Here is a 20,880-nt window from a genome sequence, read left to right on the forward strand (position 1 = left end):
GGCATAGTTCTGGGAACCTGGGTTCGAATGCTCCCTTGGCAGATGGTGGAATTCAAATTCAATAAAACAAATCTGGTATTAGGAGTCTAATGGTGACTATGACACCACCACAGAATCATAACTATCAGAAAATTCCATCTTGTTCATTGATATCCCTGAGGGAAAGAAATCCACCATCCTTAACTAGTCTGGCCTAAATGCGACTCCAGATTCACAACAACCTCACTGACTCTTAACTGCCCTCTGGGCAACTAGGGTACCAGTGATAAATGCTGACTTAGCCAGCAATGCTCACATCCCATGAATGAATTTAATAAAAACATTATTTTGACTTGCATGAAATATAATTTAGTGCACATAAATTATTCAAGACATTTTTGAAAGACGTGAAATATAACGTAAATGTAAGTAAATCTATGAATGATTATTTAATAATTCACTTTGTGAGAAATGCTTTAAGAAGCAATTGAAAGCCTCGTTTTACATTTCTGGGCAGTGGATAAAAATCCAAAGCACTGGTATTAAATAGCAAACCAGATTATGGTTCAATCCAAATACAAGTAAAGCATTACTACAGAGCTAACTTCATTTCGAATTAGGACTGCTAACGAATAATAGAATTATCATCACACTTTAATCTTGAATTAATGTTATATTTCCATAACATTAGAAACAGTACTTCTAGTACCTTTACTATTAAGTTGTAATTTAGCATTGAAGTGATCGAAAAAGTCTTAAAAGCCACAGTGGCAGTTGATGCCATAAAGGTACCCTGACATTTCCTCCACTATCTTTTTGTGAGTTACCTGCTGAATCTCAAACGAAAAGGATGTGGTTCTTTCTCTCAAGTTAGTGGAAAGCAAAGTCCAGGGACAGTACTTTCTGTTCAAAGTACACCCCTCCATTCTTTCTGAAAGTAATAACCACGTTATTTTATAAATGCCACATCTGCATACTTTGTTTCCATCACAAATTTCTGTATTCACATCTTTAATGGAAACGGGCTTGTTACACAAATTATAACTTTCTCCTACTAGGTACATACAGTCTGAGTTATGTCAACACTTGCCATTGCTTCATTCCATTGTGAAGAAAGACTTTCTTGCATCTCACCAGTATTTATACAGCTGCCTTATATAGGTCACTGTGTGACCTTGAGAGAGGGCAGTTCTATGGGTGGCCCTTTGATTGCTGGGTTTTGATATAAATATAGTCCCAGGGTTAAAGATTTCCCCTCAGTAAATGAGAGGAACTTTGAGTGGGAGGGAAAGGATCAAGTTGTCATGGTTCAACTGAGTATCAGTGACATAGGCAGATTTTGCTGAAGGAGTATAAGCAGCTAGGGGCTAAATTGAAAAGAAGAACCACAAAGATAAAGGGCTACTACTTGAGCAAAGAGAAAATTGACATAAGTGAAATAGAATTTGAGTGGAATGCGTGGCTCAAAGATTGGTGAGGAACAAATGGGGTTTTGGATTCATGGGACACTGGCACCAGGAGTGGGGAGAAAGGGAGTTGCAACTTAGGCATGGCTTTCACCTGAACCATAATGGGACCAGTGTATTGGTGAATTATGTAATTAGGACTACAGTGAGCACTCTGATACTAAATAGTAGGTGAAGACTCACTTGAAGGGATGGATTTTGGCAAGGTGAAGAGAAATGGCAAGACATTTGTGCAGAGTAGTGACATAAATAATGTCAAACAGAGTATGACAAGAAGGGACAGAATATACAAAAATAAGGGTGCATCAGGAAATCAGGTCAAAGTAAGGAAAAAAATGGTAAAAAGACAAAATTGGCAGGTCTTTATCTAATCCATACAGATTAACAAGAATAATGAATTGATCACGCAAATAGAATTAAATGAGTATGAGATAATAGCAATTATAGAGACAGGATTGTAAAGTGACCAGTGCTGAGACTCAAATATTTAAAAGCAGTTTATATTTTGGAGCAAGAAGAAGAAAGGATAAAGAAGTGAGTGGATCTGTTAATAATGAATGCGATCAGTCTAGTGGTGAGAAATTATCTTGGTTCAAACTTTCAAAATGTAGAAACAAGTCATAGAGATGTACAGCATGGAAACAGACCCTTCGGTCCAACCCGTCCATGCCGACCAGATATCCCAACCCAATCTCGTCCCACATACCAGCACCAGGCCCATATCCCTCCAAACCCTTCCTATTCATACACCCGTCCAAATGCCTCTTAAATGTTGCAATTGTACCAGCCTTCATCACATCCTCTGGCAGCTCATTCCATACACGTACCACCCTCTGCGTGAAAACGTTGCCCCTTAGGTCTCTTCTATATCTTCCCCTTTCACCCTAAACCTATGCTCTCTAGTTCTGGACTCCCCGACCCCAGGGAAAAGACTTTGTCTATTTATCCTATCAATGCCCCTCAATTTTGTAAACCTCTATAAGGTCACCCCTCAGCCTCCATCGCTCCAGGAAAAACAGCATCAGCCTGTCCCTGTAGCTCAGATCCTCCAACCCTAGCAACATCCTTGTAAATCTTTTCTGAACCCTTTCACGTTTCACAACATCTTTCTGATAGGAAGGAGACCATAAATGCATGCAATATTCCAACAGTGGCCTAACCAATGTCCAGCCTAGCTGCAACATCACCTCCCAACCCCTGTACTCAATACTCTGACCAATAAAGGAAAGCATACCAAACGCCGCCTTCACTATCCTATCTACCTACGACTCCACTTTCAACGACCTATGAACCTGCACTCCAAGGTCTCTTCATTCAGCAACACTCCCTCGGACCTTACCGTTAAGTGTATAAGTCCCGTTAAGATTTGCTTTCTCAAAATGCAGCACCTCACATTTATCTGAATTCTCAGCCCATTGGCCCATCTGGTCCAGATCCTGTTGTAATCTAAAGTTAACCCTCTTCGCTGTCCACTACATGTCCATCTGCAAACTTACTAACTGTACCTCTTATGCTCGCATCCAAATCATTTATGTAAATGACAAAAAGTAGAGGGCCCAGCACCGATCCTTGTGGCACTCCACTGGTCACAGGCCTCCAGTCTGAAAAACAACCCTCCACCAACACCCTCTGTCTTCTTTGAGCCAGTTCTGTATCCAAATGGCTATTTCTCCATGTATTCCATGAGATCTAACCTTGCTAATCAGTCTCCCATGGGGAACCTTGTCGAACTCCTTACTGAAGTCCATATAGATCACATCTACTGCTCTGCCCTCATCAATCTTCTTTGTTACTTCTTCAAAAAACTCAATCAAGTTTGTGAGACATGATTTCCCACACACAAAGCAATGTTGACTATCACAAATCAGTCCTTGCCTTTCCAAATACATGAACATCCTGTCCCTCAGGATTCCCTCCAACAACCTGCCCACCACCGAGGTCAGGCTCACTGGTCTATAGTTCCATGGCTTGTCCTTACCACCCTTCTTAAACAGTGGCACCACGTTTGCCAACCTCCAGTCTTTCGGCACCTCATCTGTGACTATCGATGATACAAATATCTCAGCAAGAGGCCCAGCAATCACTTCTCTAGCTTCCCACAGAGTTCTCGGGTCCACCTGATCAGGTCCTGGGGATTTATCCACCTTTAACTGTTTCAAGACATCCAGCACTTCCTCCTCTGTAATCTGGACATTTTGCAAGATGTCACCATCTATTTCCCTACAGTCTACATCTTCCATATCCTTTTCCACAGTAAATACTGATGCAAAATATTCATTTAGTATCTCCCCCATTTTCTGTGGCTCCACACAAAGGCCGCCTTGCTGATCTTGGAGGGGCCCTATTCTCTCCCTAGTTACCCTTATGTCCTTAATATATTTGTAAAACCCCTTTGGATTCTCCTTAATTCTATTTGCCAAAGCTATCTCATGTCCCCGTTTTTCCCTCCTGATTTCCCTCTTAAGTATACTCCTACTTTCTTTATACTCTAAGGATTCACTCGATCTATCCTGTCTGTACCTGACATATGCTTCCTGAAAAAAAGAGCAAAGGAAAATAAATCACTTGTGGGAGTCTTTTGTGGGTACCTGGCAGTAGCTAGATAACAGGGCAGAGTATAAAACAATAAATAATGGAGGCTTGTGAGAATGGTATTACATTAATCCAAGAGACTTTACTATTGATTTATGTTGGAAGAATCAAATGGCACAATTAGCCTCGACCCATGTGAGTGTCTTTGTCACAGTTTCGTTGCACATTGTTTCTGGAATCAACCAGGAAATAGGGTAATTTACACATAATAATGTACAATGAGACACAATTAGTCAAAATTAATCTCGAAATAACATTGATCACAAGATGATGAATTTTACATTCAGGTTAAAAAATGAGAAATGTGTGTCTGCAATTAATGTATCAAAAAGAAAAGAAAGGCAATTATATGGGAATGAAACAGAGTTAGCTAAAATGAAATAGCAAAGTAAATGAAAAGATAATACAGTAGAGAAGCAGTGGAAGGCAGCACTGAAGAAGAAACTTCATAACTCTCAAAGATAAATTCCATTGAGGAAAAAAAACTTGAGAAGAATGCATAATATTATAGCTAACTAATCAAGTTAAGAATAGCACCAATATAAAGAAAAAACGTACAGCACTGCAAAGATTCGCGGTAGCCCAGAAGATCGCGAAAAGTTTAGAAACTAAAGGATAAGTCAAAAAATTAGTAAAGTGGGAGAAATTGAAATGTGACAAACACTTCACTAGAAAATCTGCTGGTAGAAGCTTCTACATGTACAAGTAAAGGAAGATAGTAGGTGAAGTAAGCATTGGTCCCTTAGAGGGCGAGGCCAGGGAAGCAAGTAATGGAGAGAAAAACAATATGGCATAGACTTTGAAAAGTATTTTGTAATTATTTTTACGATAAAAGATACAAAAAGCAGTCCAAAATCAGTAAACATCATGAGAAAAAGGGGGAGGAATTTCAAATAATCTTGATTATCAGACCAAACATACAAGGAAATCTAATCAGACTAAATGATAAACAAGTCTCCTGGACCTGCTGACCAGCACCCTAGGCTCCTAAAGGAAGTGGTTGCAGAAACAGTGGCTGCATTGTCTGTAAGAATCATAGAAAGGGGTAATTTGGCCCATCGAAGAGATCACCACATCTAATGTAGCTTCCTTACACTCAGCATTCATTTTAATGTGACTAAGCTGCTATTTAGCATTGAGGGAACATTTTGTTATCTCAATAGCACTGCATAAATGAAACCTGTTTCTGTGCTTCATTAACCAAGAAGAACTTCAGGATAGCCAAAGAATGTGAAGTGTACCATTTAACTGCAATGTTGTGTTCCTGTTTCTTAAGGAGGTGCAATCAATATTGATTGAATCATGTATAGTTATATCAGGGAAGCCTCTACATTGATTACCAAATACAGAGGAGATCAACAAGGCTCTTTTTTTCCCTTTACTTACAGGGTCCTTGGTAGCCTTTCCACTTAGAATATCTCGTGCCTTTTTCTTAGTCATATTGAAGTTCTTTAGATATGCATCATAGACATGTTTCGCCAGTGATTTTAGATCAGCTATAACTGGGTTTTGAACTGTTGCTTCACTAGCTAGAAGTCCCGCAACTAGCTTTTTCTTCTCTGCTTCAGGCATTCGGCCAAATCTGATGGCTGTTACCAGAGAAAACAAAGTTATACGTGGCAATGAATTCAGCTCATTTTGGTTAAGTATAAAATTAACTTAAATTTAAATCATTTATTATTCGGCAGGTCCATGAATAGCAATTCTGTTTTCAACATGTATCAATCATTGCACTCTATTCTGCTATACAAAATTTCAACACAAGGTCATTAGCACAAATTGAAAGCAGGCAGTTCTTGACTGTGGTAACAACTGTAAACACAGTAACCTTTTCACTCTTCCCCTAATATGCAAGGATCAGTATTCATACTGTTCTTCATGGCTGTCATCTCATCAATTCCAGAAATAGCATGCAAGAACAATAGCTTTGCATGCATTACAAAGATTTAATATAGACAGATGAGATTTGAGAACATTATAAAACATACAAAGAAGGAAGAACTGAGAGATCAACACAGTACCTCTCAGTTTGTTGTAGGAAAACCATGATAACCAATTTACATACAGTCCTTAAAACCAGCAAAGTGAACTAACACGTTCAACCTCACTTAAGGTGACATTGGTTGAAAAACAAATATTAAAATCAGAAGCTCCCCATTATTCTTCAAAATGCCAAGGGGTCTTTGGCAGCCACAAGAACAGGCAAGACTGTTTTCTCATTTGAGGAACACGGAGTTTACAATTAAATCCACATTTTTGCTTCTTTAATAGCAAACTTGCCTAATTGATTTTTCTTTACATTTCTTTCTTTTTTCTTCTCAGTGATCACGATCAAAAACATTGGCTGACTTTCCTCCATCCAAAATGTGGGTACAGTGAGCCAATTCTTTTTGAAAAACCATCAGATCAGTCAGGCAGTTAACTTGGCAGAGATCAAGGCTAAACCTGGGCTTTCCAGGCAAGTATGATGCAATGAGCTCAATCATTTTTAAAGACAGGACTAATTCAAAAGGGAATCAACAAAGATGAACTACTGAAGTAACTGGAGTGAATCAGGAATGAAGTGGCAAGTTATCAATTGCTTGTATCAATTAATAATTGATTCTTCGGAGTTTTCGTCATGTGAGATGTTTGTAAAGCAATCCTTAAATAAAATAAAGGTATATTAATACAATAGCTTATAAATGCTGCATTTCTACATTGGAAAGCTATGAAGCCTGTCAACTTATTACGTCTTACATTTTCATTTGTTTGTTTTAGCAACATTTACTCACCGTTATGTGACATCCCTAATGCCAGGCACTTCTGGAAGCGACAATACTGGCACTTATTCCTGTTTTTTTTCTGGATCTTACAGTTACGATCACATTTCTCATACTTCAGCTTCATACGAATTGTTCTTCGAAAGAAACCCTGGAAACCAAATTTAAGTTTGGTTTTAAACTATACAATGAGACAGAAATAGGATTTCAAATTAGAGCACGAGATACATAAATGCACATTGAAGGATTAAATAAAATGCTAGGGGGATCCAAGATGGTGGAAATCTGAGTAGATCTGCCTTGCTGAGCTCTGCACCCCAACCCAGCAGTAGTGTTTTATTTAAAACACCCCCCCCCCCCCACCTTACCTTTTTTTCAGAGAAAATGGACACTAAACAGTTGTGAAACCATTTAAATCCATTTGCAGTGGAGCCTTGATTGTCCGAGCTTGACGGGTGGGGAGTTCGGGCAGCCGGAAACAAGCGGTAATCCCATGAGTGCCGGTTGTCAGAGTGTCTCTCGATTATCCGGCAACTCACCTCTCGATTATCCTGCAATTCACGTCATAATGGCATTTAACTGACGACTGAACGCTGGGTTGCCTGGTACCATTTTTGCAGGGCCTTGGGGTCTTGTTTGGATGGTCTGGGATTCGAATGGTTAATGTGCAGATAGTTGAAGTTCTATTGTAAATCCTTTTTGAGCGAGCGAGGATGATGAAAGGAAAACATACAGCCAAGTCCCAACACACGGGACACTCACTGAAGGCAACTGGGTGGGCCCGCAACTGCAACTGCAGATGTAACTCCCTTGGCAGCCAAGAAAGTGGTACCTGCACAGCAGAACGTCGCTGAAGAACTCATGGTAAACCAAGGGAAGTTCAAGGAGTTGATAGAAGACAGTCGTACTTGGCTGGAGCCTGAGAAGGAGTTGCAAGGGCTCAGGTAGCAAGTTGAAGAGGTCGAGCGGCGGACCACAGCATTGGAGACAGAGGTCAAGTCCTCAACTGGGCAGATCCAGGCTCTCGAAAAACAGGTCCAGGCCTTGACTGAATAGGTCAATGATCTGGAAAACCGAGGTAGGAGGAAAAATATCTGAGTCGTTGGGCTGCCGGAGGGAGTGGTAGGTGGGCAGTTCACAAGTTGTTTTGAAGATTTGCTACCACAGTTTCTTTGCTGGGATGCCGAGGCGGACTGGGTGAAGATTGACAGAGCTCACCGGGCTGCGGTGCGCAGATCCAATCTGGTTGGGCATCCCCACTTAGTCCTGACACAATTTCAAGGCTACAAGGACAGAGTGCTGGAATGTTCTAGAGGGATGGGGAAACATCCACAGGCCTTAACTTATCAGGAACTAAGATAATGTTTTTCCAGGACTTTTCTGTGGTGGTGATCCATAGAAGGAAATAGTTTGATGAGGTCAAGAGAAAATTAAGGGATCTTGGTATTCAATATTCGATGAGATACCCAGCGGTGCTTCATATTACTCATGAGGAGATGGTGTGGTCATTTGACTCTTCAGAACAAGTGAATGTTACCCTTTTCTTCAAGAAGCTGCTGTTGGTGTGTTTTTTGTTCTCCAATTAGGATTGGTGTTGGTATCTAATTGGGGGTGGGCAAAGTGCTCATTGTTTTGTCTGTTTCTTTCTATTGCTTGGGTTGGGGTGCAGCTTGAGCTGGAAAGGGGATTGGAGATGTGCATGGAAGGTGTAAACACTCTCTATGGGCAGGGGATAAAGTCCCCCATTAAGTGCCTTTGTATTTTGTAGTTTAGTGTTTTGGTTTTTTTGTAAATAGATTTCACGACTCCCAGCATGCTATAAGTCGAATTTTTCCTCTCAGCAGGTCAAAAGTGGTTATAAAGGATCATGGCTAGGAGTGCTCTTAAATGGTGCACCTGGAATATTAGAGGGATCCATTCGCCAGCTAAAAGGAAAAATGCGTTGTTAAGCCTTAAAACGGAGAGGGTGGCTGTTGCCCTTTTGCAGCAAACTCACCTTAATGATAAGGAACACTTGAAGTTACAGCAGGACGGCTTTGATAGAGTGTTTTTCTCATCCTTTAACACAAAGAGCAGGGGGGGGGGGGTGGTCATACTTGTCCGGAAGAACCTTCCATTTAATTTAATGGATTGTGTTAAAGATGAATGTGGTCAGTTTGTTATCCTGAAGGCTCTAATATATCGTGAGGAATATGTCTATTTCAATGTCTATTAACCTTCAACATAACCGTTTAAATTTTTGACTGATGCACTACGCTGTTGGCCTTTCCGTCACAGCATATTATTATCGGGGGTTGGGGGGAGACTTTAATTGCCTTATGGATCCTATGCTGGATAGAATGCCCAAATGCCCTCCAAAGCTTTCTCCACAGTCTAAATAGCTTGATGATCTATGTGTGGAATGGGATTGCTAGACATTTGGAAACGTCTCCACTCTATGGGCAGGGAGTTTACGTTCTTTTCCAATCCTCAAGTGCTAGACAAGGATTGATCTTTTCCTAACTCCCACAGCTTTTCTAGATTCGTTGGTATTTTGTTCAATTGGGAATATTGCCATCTCTGATCACGCAGCAGTATAGTTAGTAGTCAAGATTTAAGGACACTAAGTTCGTTGAGTACTTTTCTAGGGAATTTGAAGCATTTTTGGCCACCAACTTGGTTACAACTAGTAATCCATCCATTCTTCGGGAGACTGCTAAGGCCCATGCAAGAGGGATAATTACCTCATACTCGATTAGCGAGGAGCAACGGAAGGGAGAGCAGGAGGCACGACTGAAGGCAGCTGAGATGACATATTACAGTACAGCATCAGTGGCTAAGCTGCAGAGGATCACAGCCCATTGATCTGCCTTCAACTCCACGCTTACCCATATAGCCAGGAAGGAACTTTCCTTTGCAAAGCAAAGGTTGCTTGAGCATGGTGACAAGGCCAGGTAAATATTTGGCTTGTCTGGTAAGGAACAAGAATGCCTCCCAATCTATTGCTTCTATTATGGAAGGGAGTGGGAGTCTTACTTGTAATGCTAAAAAGATCAATGGGGCGTTTCAGAGGTTCTATTCTGAACTGTATCAGTCGGAGTGTTGTGAGGTTAGATGGGACTTTTTTTAGGAACTTGGATCTTCTGGGGGTATCTGCTGAGCAGGCATCTCTCCTTAGTGCTCCATTAACAGCACAAGAGAAACAGAAGGCGATGAGGCAACTTCATAGTGGAAAGGCGCCTGGCCCAGATGATCTTCCCAGTGAGTTTTACAAAGTACTTGTAAACATACTGTCACGACCGATGCTAGACAGGTATAACTATTCATATAGTCATGATAGCCTCTCTCAAGGATGGCGGGAGGCAAATATCTCTCTTATCCTCAAGAAAGGGAAGACCGCAGAGGATTGTGCTTCTTATAGACCTATCTCACTTTTAAGCTTCGATTTTAATATTTTTTCTAAGACTTTGGCTTTGAGGTTGGTAGAGGTATTGCCTTCTATTGTTATAAAGGGTCACAGATTCTCGAATAATGTTAGGAGATTGCTTAACATGATTCAAGTGTGCCAGCAGTGATCGGTTCAAGTGTTGGTGGTCTCTTTGGATGCGAAGAGGACATTTGATGGGGTGGAATAGCCATATCTTTTTTATACTCTGGAGCGGTTTGGCCTGGTTGAAGTGTTGACTAGATGAGTAAGAGTCCTTTACAGTGATCCTCTGGCAGTGGTTCTCACCAATGGTACAAGGTCTGACAATTTGAACATTAGTAAGGCAGTTGGCAACGCTGTCCCCTTTCACCTTTGCTTTTCACATTGGTGATTGAGCCATTGGCAGAGGAAATTCGTGGGGACCCTAATATCGCTGCCCCAAAGGTGGGGTCAAAGGTGCATAAGATTACACTATACGTGGATGACGTCCTAATTTTTCTTTTGAACCCGGCAGTCTTGGTGCCCTGTTTGATACGGTGTATTAATTTATTTGGCTCTTTCTCAAGTTACAAGATCAATTTTTCAAAGTCGAAGGTGATCCCTATAGGGGGTCTTAGGGGAATACATGATATGGAAGGTGTGTTCCCTTTTAAGTCAGCACAGGGAGGATTTCTTTACTTGGGCCTCTCTGTTACCCCTAGCTTTGATCAATTATTCAAGGTTAATTTTGTTCATTTGTCTGACAAGATTAAACAAGAACTTCAAAGATAAGGTCCTTCCAATATCACAGTTGGGTCAAGTCGCTCTTATCAAAATGATTGTTCTTCCTCGCTTATTGCACCATTGCCTTTGTTCTTTCCTTGGTAAACATTACAGAAATTGAATGGCTGGTTTAGTTATTTTATTTAGCGCTATAAGCAGAGGTAACTGGGTAACAGTTAGAGGTGGGAAGGGGAGGAAGCAGGCAGTGCAGGGATCCCCTGTGGTCATTCCCCTCAACAATAAGTATACCGCTTTGGATATTGTTGGGGGGGACAGCCTAGCAGGAGTAAGCTGCAGTGACCGGGTCTCTGGCACAAGGTCTGGCTCTGAGGCCCAGAAGGGAAAGGGGGAAGAGGTGGAGAGCGCTAGTTAGAGGAGATTCTATAGTTAGAGGGACAGACAGGCGGTTCTGTGGACATGGGTGAGACACTCGGATGGTTTGTTGCCTCCCGGGTGCCAGGGTTCGAGACGTCTCGGACCGTGTCTTCAGAATCCTTAAGGGGGAGGGTGTGCAGCCAGAAGTCGCGGTGCACATTGGCACCAACGACATAGGTAGGAAGAGGGGTGGGAGGTCATTCAGGAGCTCAGGGAGTTAGGCTGGAAGCTAAAAGCTAGGAGGGACAGAGTCGTCATCTCTGGGTTGTTGCCGGTGCCACGTGACAGTGAGGCAAGGAATAGGGAGAGAGTGCAGTTGAACACGTGGCTGCAAGGATGGTGTAGGAGGGAGGGCTTCAGGTATTTGGACAATTGGACTGCATTCTGGGGTAGGTGGGACCTGTACAAGCAGGACGGGTTGCACCTGAACCAGAAGGGCACCAATATCCTGGGAGGTAGGTTTGCTAGCACTCTTCGGGGGGGGTTTAAACTAATTTGGCAGGGGGATGGGATCCGGACTTGTAGTCCAGCAAGTAGGTTAGCTGCTTTTCAGGATGTCCAAGAATGTAGGGAGGCTGTGGAGAAGGTAGCACTGACAGGGAATACTTGCGGACACAGAGATGGGCTCAAGTGTGTATACTTCAACGCAAGGAGTACCAGAAATAAGGTGGGTGAACTTAAGGCGTGGATCGGTACTTGGGACTACGATGTTGTGGCCATCACGGAAACGTGGATAGAAGAGGGACAGGAATGGTTGTTGGAGGTTCCTGGTTACAGATGTTTCAGTAAGATTAGGGGGGGGGTGGTAAAAAAGGAGGGGGAGTGGCATTGCTAATTAGAAATGGTATAACTGCTGCAGAAAGGCAGTTCGAGGGGGATCTGCCTTTGGAGGTAGAAATAGGAAAGTCAGAAATAGGAAAGGAGCAGTCACCTTGTTGGGTGTTTACTATAGGCCCCCCAATTGCAGCAGAGATGTGGAGAAACAGATTGGGAAACAGATTTTGGAAAGGTGCAGAAGCCACAGGGTAGCAGTCATGGGCGATTTCAACTTCCCAAATATTGATTGGAAGCTCTTTAGATCAAGTAGATTGAATGGGGCGGTGTTTGTGCAGTGTGTCCAGGAAGCTTTTCTAACTCGGTATGTAGATTGTCCGACCAGAGGGGAGGCCATATTGGATTTGGTGCTTGGTAACGAACCGGGACAAGTGATGGGCTTGTTAGTGGGTGAGCATTTTGGTGATGGTGACCACAATTCTGTGACTTTCACCTTGGTTATGGAGAGAGATAGGTGCGTGCAACAGGGCAGGTTTTACAATTGGGGGAAGGGTAAATACGATGCTGCAAGACAGGATCTGAGGAGCATAAATTGGGAGCACAGGCTGTCAGGGAAGGATGTCGTTGAAATGTGGAACTTTTTCAAGGAACAGATACGATGTGTCCTTGATATGTATGTACCTGTCAGGCAGGAAAGAGATGGTCGTGTGAGGGAACCTTGGTTGACGAGGGAGGTTGAATGTCTTGTAAGGAGGAAGAAGGAGGCTTACATAAGGTTGAGGAAACAAGGTTCAGACAGAGCATTGGAGGGATACAGGATAGCCAGGAGGGAGCTGAAGAAAGGGATTAGGAGAGCTAAGAGGGCATGAAAAATCTTTGGCGGGTAGGATCAAGGATAACCCCAAGGCCTTTTACGCGTATGTGAGAAATGTGAGAATGACGAGAACGAGGGTAGGTGGGCTCAGGGACAGTAGTGGGAGACTGTGTATTGAGTCGGAAGAGATAGGAGAGGTCTTGAATGAGTACTTTTCTTCAGTATTTACAAATGAGAGGGACCGTATTGTTGAAGAGGAGAGTATGAAATGGACTGGTAAGCTAGAGGAGTTACTTGTTAGGAAGGAAGATGTGTTGGGCATTTTGAAAAACTTGAGGATAGACAAGTCCCCCGGGCCTGATGGGATATATCCTAGGATTATGTGGGAAGCAAGAGAGGAAATTGCAGTACCGTTGGCAATAATCTTTTCGTCTTCACTGTCAATGGGGGTGGTGCCAGGGGACTGGAGAGTGGCGAATGTTGTGCCCCTGTTCAAAAAAGGGAATAGGGATAACCCCGGGAATTACAGGCCAGTTAGTCTTACTTCGGTGGTAGGCAAAGTAATGGAAAGGGTACTGAGGGATAGGATTTATGAGTATCTGGAAAGACACTGCTTAATTAGGGACAGCCAGCACGGATTTGTGAGGGGTAGATCTTGCCTTACAAGTCTTATTGAATTCTTTGAGGTGACCAAGCATGTGGATGAGGGTAGAGCAGTGGATGTAGTGTACATGGATTTTAGTAAGGCATTTGATAAGGTTCCCCATGGTAGGCTTATGTGGAAAGTCAGGAGGCATGGGATAGTGGGAAGTTTGGCCAATTGGATAGAGAACTGGCTAACCGGTCGAAGTCAGAGAGTGGTGGTAGAAGGTAAATATTCAGCCTGGAGCCCAGTTACAAGTGGAGTTCCGCAGGGATCAGTTCTGGGTCCTCTGCTGTTTGTAATTTTCATTAATGACTTAGAAGAGGGAGTCGAAGGGTGGGTCAGTAAATTTGGAGACGATATGAAGATTGTTGGAGTTGTGGATAGTGAGGAGGGCTGTTGTCAGCTACAAAGGGACTTAGATATGATGCAGAGCTGGGCTGAGGAGTGGCAGATGGAGTTCAACCCTGTCAAGCGTGAGGTTGTCCATTTTGGAAGGACAGTCAAGAATGCGGAATACAGGGTTAACGATAGGGTTCTTAGCTGAAAATATGTTGCTGGAAAAGCGCAGCAGGTCAGGCAGCATCCAGGGAACAGGAGAATCGACGTTTCGGGCATAAGCCCTTCTTCAGGAATGAGGAAAGTTTGTCCAGCAGGCTAAGATAAAAGGTAGGGAGGAGGGACTTGGGGGAGGGGCGTCGGAAATGTGATAGGTGGAAAGAGGTCAAGGGGAGGGTGATAGGTCAGACTGGGGTGGAGGCGGAGAGGTCAGGAAGAAGATTGCAGGTTAAGAAGGCGGTGCTGAATTCGATGGATTTGACTGAGACAAGGTGGGGGGAGGGGAAATGAGGAAACTGGTGAAATCCGAGTTCATCCCTTGTGGTTGGAGGGTTCCTAGGCGAAAGATGAGGCGCTCTTCCTCCAACCGTCGTGTTGTTGTGGTCTGGCGATGGAGGAGTCCAAAGACCTGCATATCCTTGGTGGAGTGGGAGGGGGAGTTGAAGTGTTGAGCCACAGGGTGGTTGGGTTGGTTAGTCCGGGTGTCCCAGAGGTGTTCTCTGAAACGCTCCGCAAGTAGCCGGCCTGTCTCACAAATTAGAGGAGGCCACATTGGGTGCAGAGGATGCAATAGATGATGTGTGTGGAGGTGCAGGTGAATCTGTGGCGGATATGGAAGTTTCCTTTGGGGCCTTGGAGGGAGGTGAGGGGGGAGGTGTGGGCGCAAGTCTTGCACCTTCTGCGGTTGCAGGGGAAGGTGCCGGGAGTGGAGGTTGGATTGGTGGGGGGTGTGGATCTGACGAGGGAGTCACGGAGGGAGTGGTCTTTACGGAATGCTGATAGGGGAGAAGAGGGAAATATATCCTTGGTGGTGGGGTCCGTTTGGAGGTGGCGGAAATGATGGCGGATGATGCGCTGTACATGGAGATTGGTGGGGTGGTAGGTGAGGACCAGTGGGGTTCTGTCCTGGTGGCGGTTGGAGGGGCGGGGCTCAAGGGCGGAGAAGCGGGAAGTGGAAGAGATGCGGTGGAGGGCATCGTCGACCACGTCGGGGGGGAAATTGCGGTCCTTGAAAAAGGAGGCCATCTGGGTTGTACGTTTTTGGAACTGGTCCTCCTGGGAGCAGATGCGGCGGAGTCGAAGGAATTGGGAGAATGGGATGGCGTTTTTAACAGGGGCAGGGTGGGAGGAGGTGTAGTCCAGGTAGCTGTGTGAGTCGGTCGGTTTGTAGTAGATGTCCGTGTTGATTCGGTCGTCTGAGATAGAAATAGAAAGGTCGAGGAAGGGTGGGAGGAATCTGAGACTGTCCAGGTGAATTTGAGGTCAGGGTGGAAGGTGTTGGTGAAGTGGATGAACTGTTCAACCTCCTCGTGGGAGCACGAGGTGGCACCGATACAGTCATCGATGTAGCGGAGGAAAAGGTGGGGGGTGTGGCCAGTGTAGGGTTCTTAGTAAGGTGGAGGAGAGAGGGATCTTGGGGTCTATGCTCATAGATCTTTGAAAGTTGCCACTCAGGTGGATAGAGCTTGTAAGAAGGCCTATGGTGTATTAGCATTCATTAGCAAAGGGATTGAATTCAAGAGAGTCGCGAGGTGATGTTGCAGCTATATAGGACCTTGGGAAGGCCATATTTGGAGTACTGTGTGCAGTTCTGGTCGCCTCATTTTAGGAAAGATGTGGAAGTTTTGGAGAGGGTGCAGAGGAGATTTACCAGGATGTTGCCTGGAATGGAGAATAGGTCGTACGAGGATAGGTTAAGAGTGCTAGGCCTTTTCTCATTTGAACGGCGAAGGATGAGGGATGACTTGATTGAGGTTTATAAGATGATCAGGGGAATAGATAGAGTAGACAGTCAGAGACTTTTTCCCGGGTACAACAGAGTGTTACAAGGGGACATAAATTTAAGGTGAAGGGTGGAAGGTATAGGGGGGGATGTCAGGGGTAGGTACTTTACCCAGAGAGTGGTGGGGGCATGGAATGCGCTGCCTGTAGGAGTGGCAGAGTCAGAATCATTGGTGACCTTTAAGCGGCAATTGGATAGGTACATGGATAGGTGCTTTAGCTAGGACAAATGTTTGGCACAACATCGTGGGCCGAAGGGCCTGTTCTGTGCTGTATTGTTCTATGTTCTAAGCAGCCCCTTTTAAGCTTGCAAAACAGCAACTGCCCCAGGGATTGTGGGGAGTGGACCTCCCGGACATTAAAAGATACCAACTGAGCTCCCCCTTATCTTTAAGTGACTGGGCCTGTGGGGTCTCGGGATCAACATGGTTGGACATTGAGGCCTCCCAGACGAAGTGTCCTCTTATCAACATGTTTTTAGACAACATGAGGACAGTTGCGGAATATTGGCATAATCTAATAGTCGGAGAAAGTGAGGACTGCAGGTACTGGAGACCAGAATTGAAAAGTGTGGTGCTGGAAAAGCGCAGCAGGCCAGGCAGCATCCGAGGAGCAGGAGAATCGACGTTTCGGGCATAAGCCCTTCTTCAGGTGCTTTTCCAGCACCACACTTTTCAACCCATATTTTAATAGTTACTAACATGGTCAAAACATGGAGAGTAATGAGGCAGATGAAGGGTAATATGACTTAAACATCTTTTCTCATTCCCATAGTTGGCATGCCAGGTTTCTAGCCAAGGACAATGGATCCCAGATTTAAACTTTGGGTGGACAGGGGAGTTTCTTGTTTAAGTGATCTGTTTGAGGGAGAAACGTTGATGTCTTTTGATGAAATAACACTGAAATGTGGATTGCCAAGTAGGGACCTCTTGCGTTTATTTCAGATGACAGATTTTATCTGAAAGGAGACGATACTCTCGACTAAGTGTTATAGATCTGATACGGAAAAGATGGTACTTCAGACTAAGGGCACTCTTTCAGTGAATACTCTCTATCATTTGTTAAGGAGAGGTTCCTCGAGTGACATTGAGCGTCTACGTGAGGTATGGGAGAGAGAGTTAGGAGTTGAGATCACTTTGGAAACATGGGAGGACATTTGTGAGAATGCCAGGAGGATTTCGATATGTAATAGGACCAATGCTATGCAGTTAAAGATTCTTCATAGGCCTCATCTGGCCCTAGATCGTCTTCCAAAATTTAAGCAGGGAGCATCTTCAATGTGCCCCAAATGTAAAATAAATACGGGTACCCTCAGTCACTGTCTGTGGTCATGCCATAGGCTCCATGCATATTGGAGTGCTGTGGCAGGAGTATAGAGAGGGTCTTGGGGACTGAAAACAAGATGGATCCAGTATCTTTACTCCTGGGTTTGCCATATTTACCTCACATAGATGTACATGGGAAAAGCTTTTTAACATTCTCGCTTTTTGTGCGAGGAAGAACATTCTGATGTGTTTGATAGATCTTTGTGACTTGCTAATTTTATAAAGTAAAATTTTTCAATAAATTTTTTTTTAAAATGCTAGCTTGCACAATGTTTTATTCCATGTTTTACCAAGTTGTTCAGTTATTTATAAACATAAACATTTTACTTTATCACTCACAGAGTAAGACAGAACAATCTCGTTTTGAAACTTCAGAGAATTAGCAAGAGTAACAAAATATTTTGCATATTTGCATGTATCTCCAGATCTATAAATATTTCTGTTATCTTTTCTGTCACACAGTAAAGTAAGTTAAGGTAAAGTTGTCATGGTCTTAGAGGACCGTATGACTCATTAAAGAGAGACGATTGACGGTGCATTTAACCTAAGGCTCGCCATGGCCAGGGATGATTTTGAGAAGGCGGGACTACACGGTAGCTTGAGTGAATGCAAAAATTGAACCCACAGTGTAGGCATCTGTGTTTCAAACCAGCCTTCCAGTCAACTGAGCTAATTGACTCCTATATGAACATCTCAACTTGTATACTAATGTTGGAGGAGTTCTTCTAGCTGCCATCTCTTGCCATGGAACCAGTGAAAAACTGGCTTATTAGATGGCCTCTTTGCCATCTTGTCACTGCTAAATGTCTACTTGATCCAAAGCACCACTGGGCCATTTCTACTGTAGCTCCAATCCAAAGTCTACTGCCCATGTCAAAGAAAAACTGTGTCCGTGCTATTAGCAGGATACAGCTTCAACTCTTCAAAAGTTTCAATTTGTCATGCAATCATAATATTAAAGGTTTTCTAGCGTGGCATAAGAGGTCTTGTGCTTTTTCAAACAGTAGGATTCTCCTCTATCCTATTCTATTAGACAGAATGCAGTGGTTTATCCATCTCCCTCCTGCAGCCTATTACCCTACCCATTCCTGCTTCCTCTAAAATCAATGCCACTGGTATCTGCACCTTCCTTTTTTCTCAATTCCAATCATAAATCCTTACTCCCAGCTCTGTCCTGACTAACTCTTGACAAGTACATGTCTTTCCATGCTCCTTACAACTCATGCTCACAAGTGTGTTACGCCAACTAACAGAAACACTGCGTTATAACTGGAAAGAATTAATAGATGATTGAGATTCCAGGTCATACCCTCAATTTTTTAGTGTCCAAAAAGGTTTTAACCTCTGCTCTGAACATATAAAATTAAAATGATATATTTAAAGTCCTTCTTCAGCAGTAAGCATTGGCAGTTTACATTTGTTTGAATAAAACTGCAGTATTTATTTGAAATATAGATTTAGCCAGATCACTGCTTGAAATCCATTTTTGCACGTGGGTTCAAATAAATCATTAGGCTAAGCAAGGAAGGGAAAGATTACGAACAGTAACTGAAAGCTTGGCTGAAATGATAGGTTTTAAAAGTGATTTTATTGGGAGTGAGAGAGAATTGGAAGGGCAGAAGTTTCAACTATTATGAAATAGTTGAAGGTTCTGCACCATTTAAGGGAGAAAGGAAAAGGAACATCATTGAATGCCAGATGTGCATTGGGTGTAGTGACAGGGGCGTAATACACAACATGGACTGCCTCACTATCATGAATCACACAAGGCAAAACTGAATAAACCAGATTCTTAAAATGGGATATGGGAATGGAGTGACTGAGTATAAGCAATTAGGACTACTGTTCAGTGAAGGATAAGCAACTGCCTGGATAGCTGGGTTGAATGGTCAGTTGTGCTGTAACTTCTACAAAATTCAGTGATCAATTTATCAATTTTCATCTGCAAATCCATCAGTGATGAAAGTATGATAGGAAACTAAGTCACAGTTGATTGAAATAAATTTGAAGTCATGCACATTGCACGGAAGGCAAAAATTGTCAAATTTTTTCTATCGATTTCTATTTGAACTTCTGATAGTAATACACTCACGGAAAAAATAACGTTCCTTTTAATTAACATTATTTTTATAGAAACTAGTACTGCCTTGCTCAGTTATGAAATGCACTGCTTGAAATGAGCTTTTGAAAGTAGGGAATAATTCAATTTTGAATCAAGCTGCACGATCTTTGTATGAGTGGTGTTAAGAATGCCACAAATTGTTATCTCTGGATCACTGAAGTGAAAATCAGCCAGGCTTTCACTCTTCATTTCAAAATTCACATGCAGTACAGTGACACAGAGGGAGCACGCTGTGTCCATAACCCAAAGTCACCGGATCAAACCATTCTCTTCTACTTGCATTCTCAAACACCTAGAAACAGTATTTAGTGCATGGACACTTGTATCTGAGCTACTACGGCGCAGTGATAGCATGAGCCTGGATTCAAGTCCCACCGGCACCAGAAATGTCTCCCAACAGGTTGATTCAAAGTGGGCCTTGTAGTGCAGTGATCGTGTCCCTATGTCACAACCAGAAGGACTGGTTCGAACCCCAGTTGGTCCAGAGTTGCATCATAGCCAAACTTCCCTCAAAACTGTGCTTTAAGGGTCCATGTCTGGCACACTGCAGCCATTCATAGCATTGACCTCCAGAAATTGCAGCTGCATATGGATCACCAAGGTTTGCACAGAAGAAAACATTAGTCAGAATGTTGGTTATAATATTCCTTTTCCCCACATCAACACAGACTTCGTAAGTCCACATGCAACTGCAACTTTTGGTACTGGAAGTCAATGCTGCAATCCACATCAGCATGCCAATCACATAAGCAGAATATCAGAGCAGCTGTGTGTGCAGCTTGGAAGGAACACTGTAATCAACCTGTTCAGGTGTGTTGTGACCAAACATCCATCACTTCTCACTAACAATGACTCCTGTTAGAAATTCTCGAATGACTGATGTTCTCAACAAACAGCTTCTGACACTTTTGCCTAAATTCGCATGTTGAATGGCCTACCGTTGTTAGAGGGGAAAGTGAGTACTGCAGATGCTGGAGATCAAAGTCAAGATTAGAGTGGTGCTGGAAAAGCACGCAGTTCAGGCAGCATCCGAAGAGCAGGAAACTCGACGTTTCAGGCAAAAGCCTGATGAAGGACTTTTGCCCGAAACGTCGATTCTCTGCTCCTCAGATGCTGCCTGACCTGCTGTGCCTGTTCAACACCAAACTACCATTGTTATACCAGAGTTATCCTTAGTGGATAGAAGTGACTGATGTTGGAGTCAAAATGAGCAACAGCCCATGCACATACTTGATTTCGTTATGCTCAGCGTTCTGTTGTTTCTCCATTCTACATGGATGCCAGCAGCAATATAGACAGAATTCTGTGTTTTATACATTCACTGAATACTCCAACTGTGATTAATTTAAATCTAAAATTAGAAATTTCGACTATTGTCTAAAGTTCTCTCTTTGATTGATTTCCAATCAATTGAAATTCCAACAGAGTAACTAGTCCTCAGATTTTCCCATCTCAATTCATTGTTAATTTCTAAACCTTAAGTTGCATTAACTATTTTAAAACAAAAACAAGCGGGAGAC

At 43.1% G+C, this 20,880-nt stretch overlaps 1 protein-coding gene across 4 annotated transcripts in view; it reads right to left on the reverse strand.

Moving 5' to 3' along the window:
- The window catches only part of ppardb (peroxisome proliferator-activated receptor delta b), a 93,652-nt gene that overhangs the window by 28,479 nt on the left and 44,293 nt on the right, over nucleotides 1–20,880 (reverse strand). For all 4 annotated transcript variants that reach the window (XM_087973648.1, XM_087973649.1, XM_087973651.1 and 1 more), the window contains 2 exons: nucleotides 6,812–6,950; nucleotides 5,424–5,626 (listed from right to left, as the gene is read on the reverse strand). In XM_087973648.1, the coding sequence (XP_087829774.1) occupies nucleotides 5,424–5,626; nucleotides 6,812–6,950 (342 nt within the window). The remainder of the gene's footprint in view (nucleotides 1–5,423; nucleotides 5,627–6,811; nucleotides 6,951–20,880) is intronic.

This window comes from Chiloscyllium plagiosum, unplaced genomic scaffold, assembly GCF_037043375.1.
Source record: "Chiloscyllium plagiosum isolate Xiang-an unplaced genomic scaffold, Cpla_swu_hap1 HiC_scaffold_26, whole genome shotgun sequence".
NCBI classification, from domain to species: Eukaryota; Metazoa; Chordata; class Chondrichthyes; order Orectolobiformes; family Hemiscylliidae; genus Chiloscyllium; species Chiloscyllium plagiosum.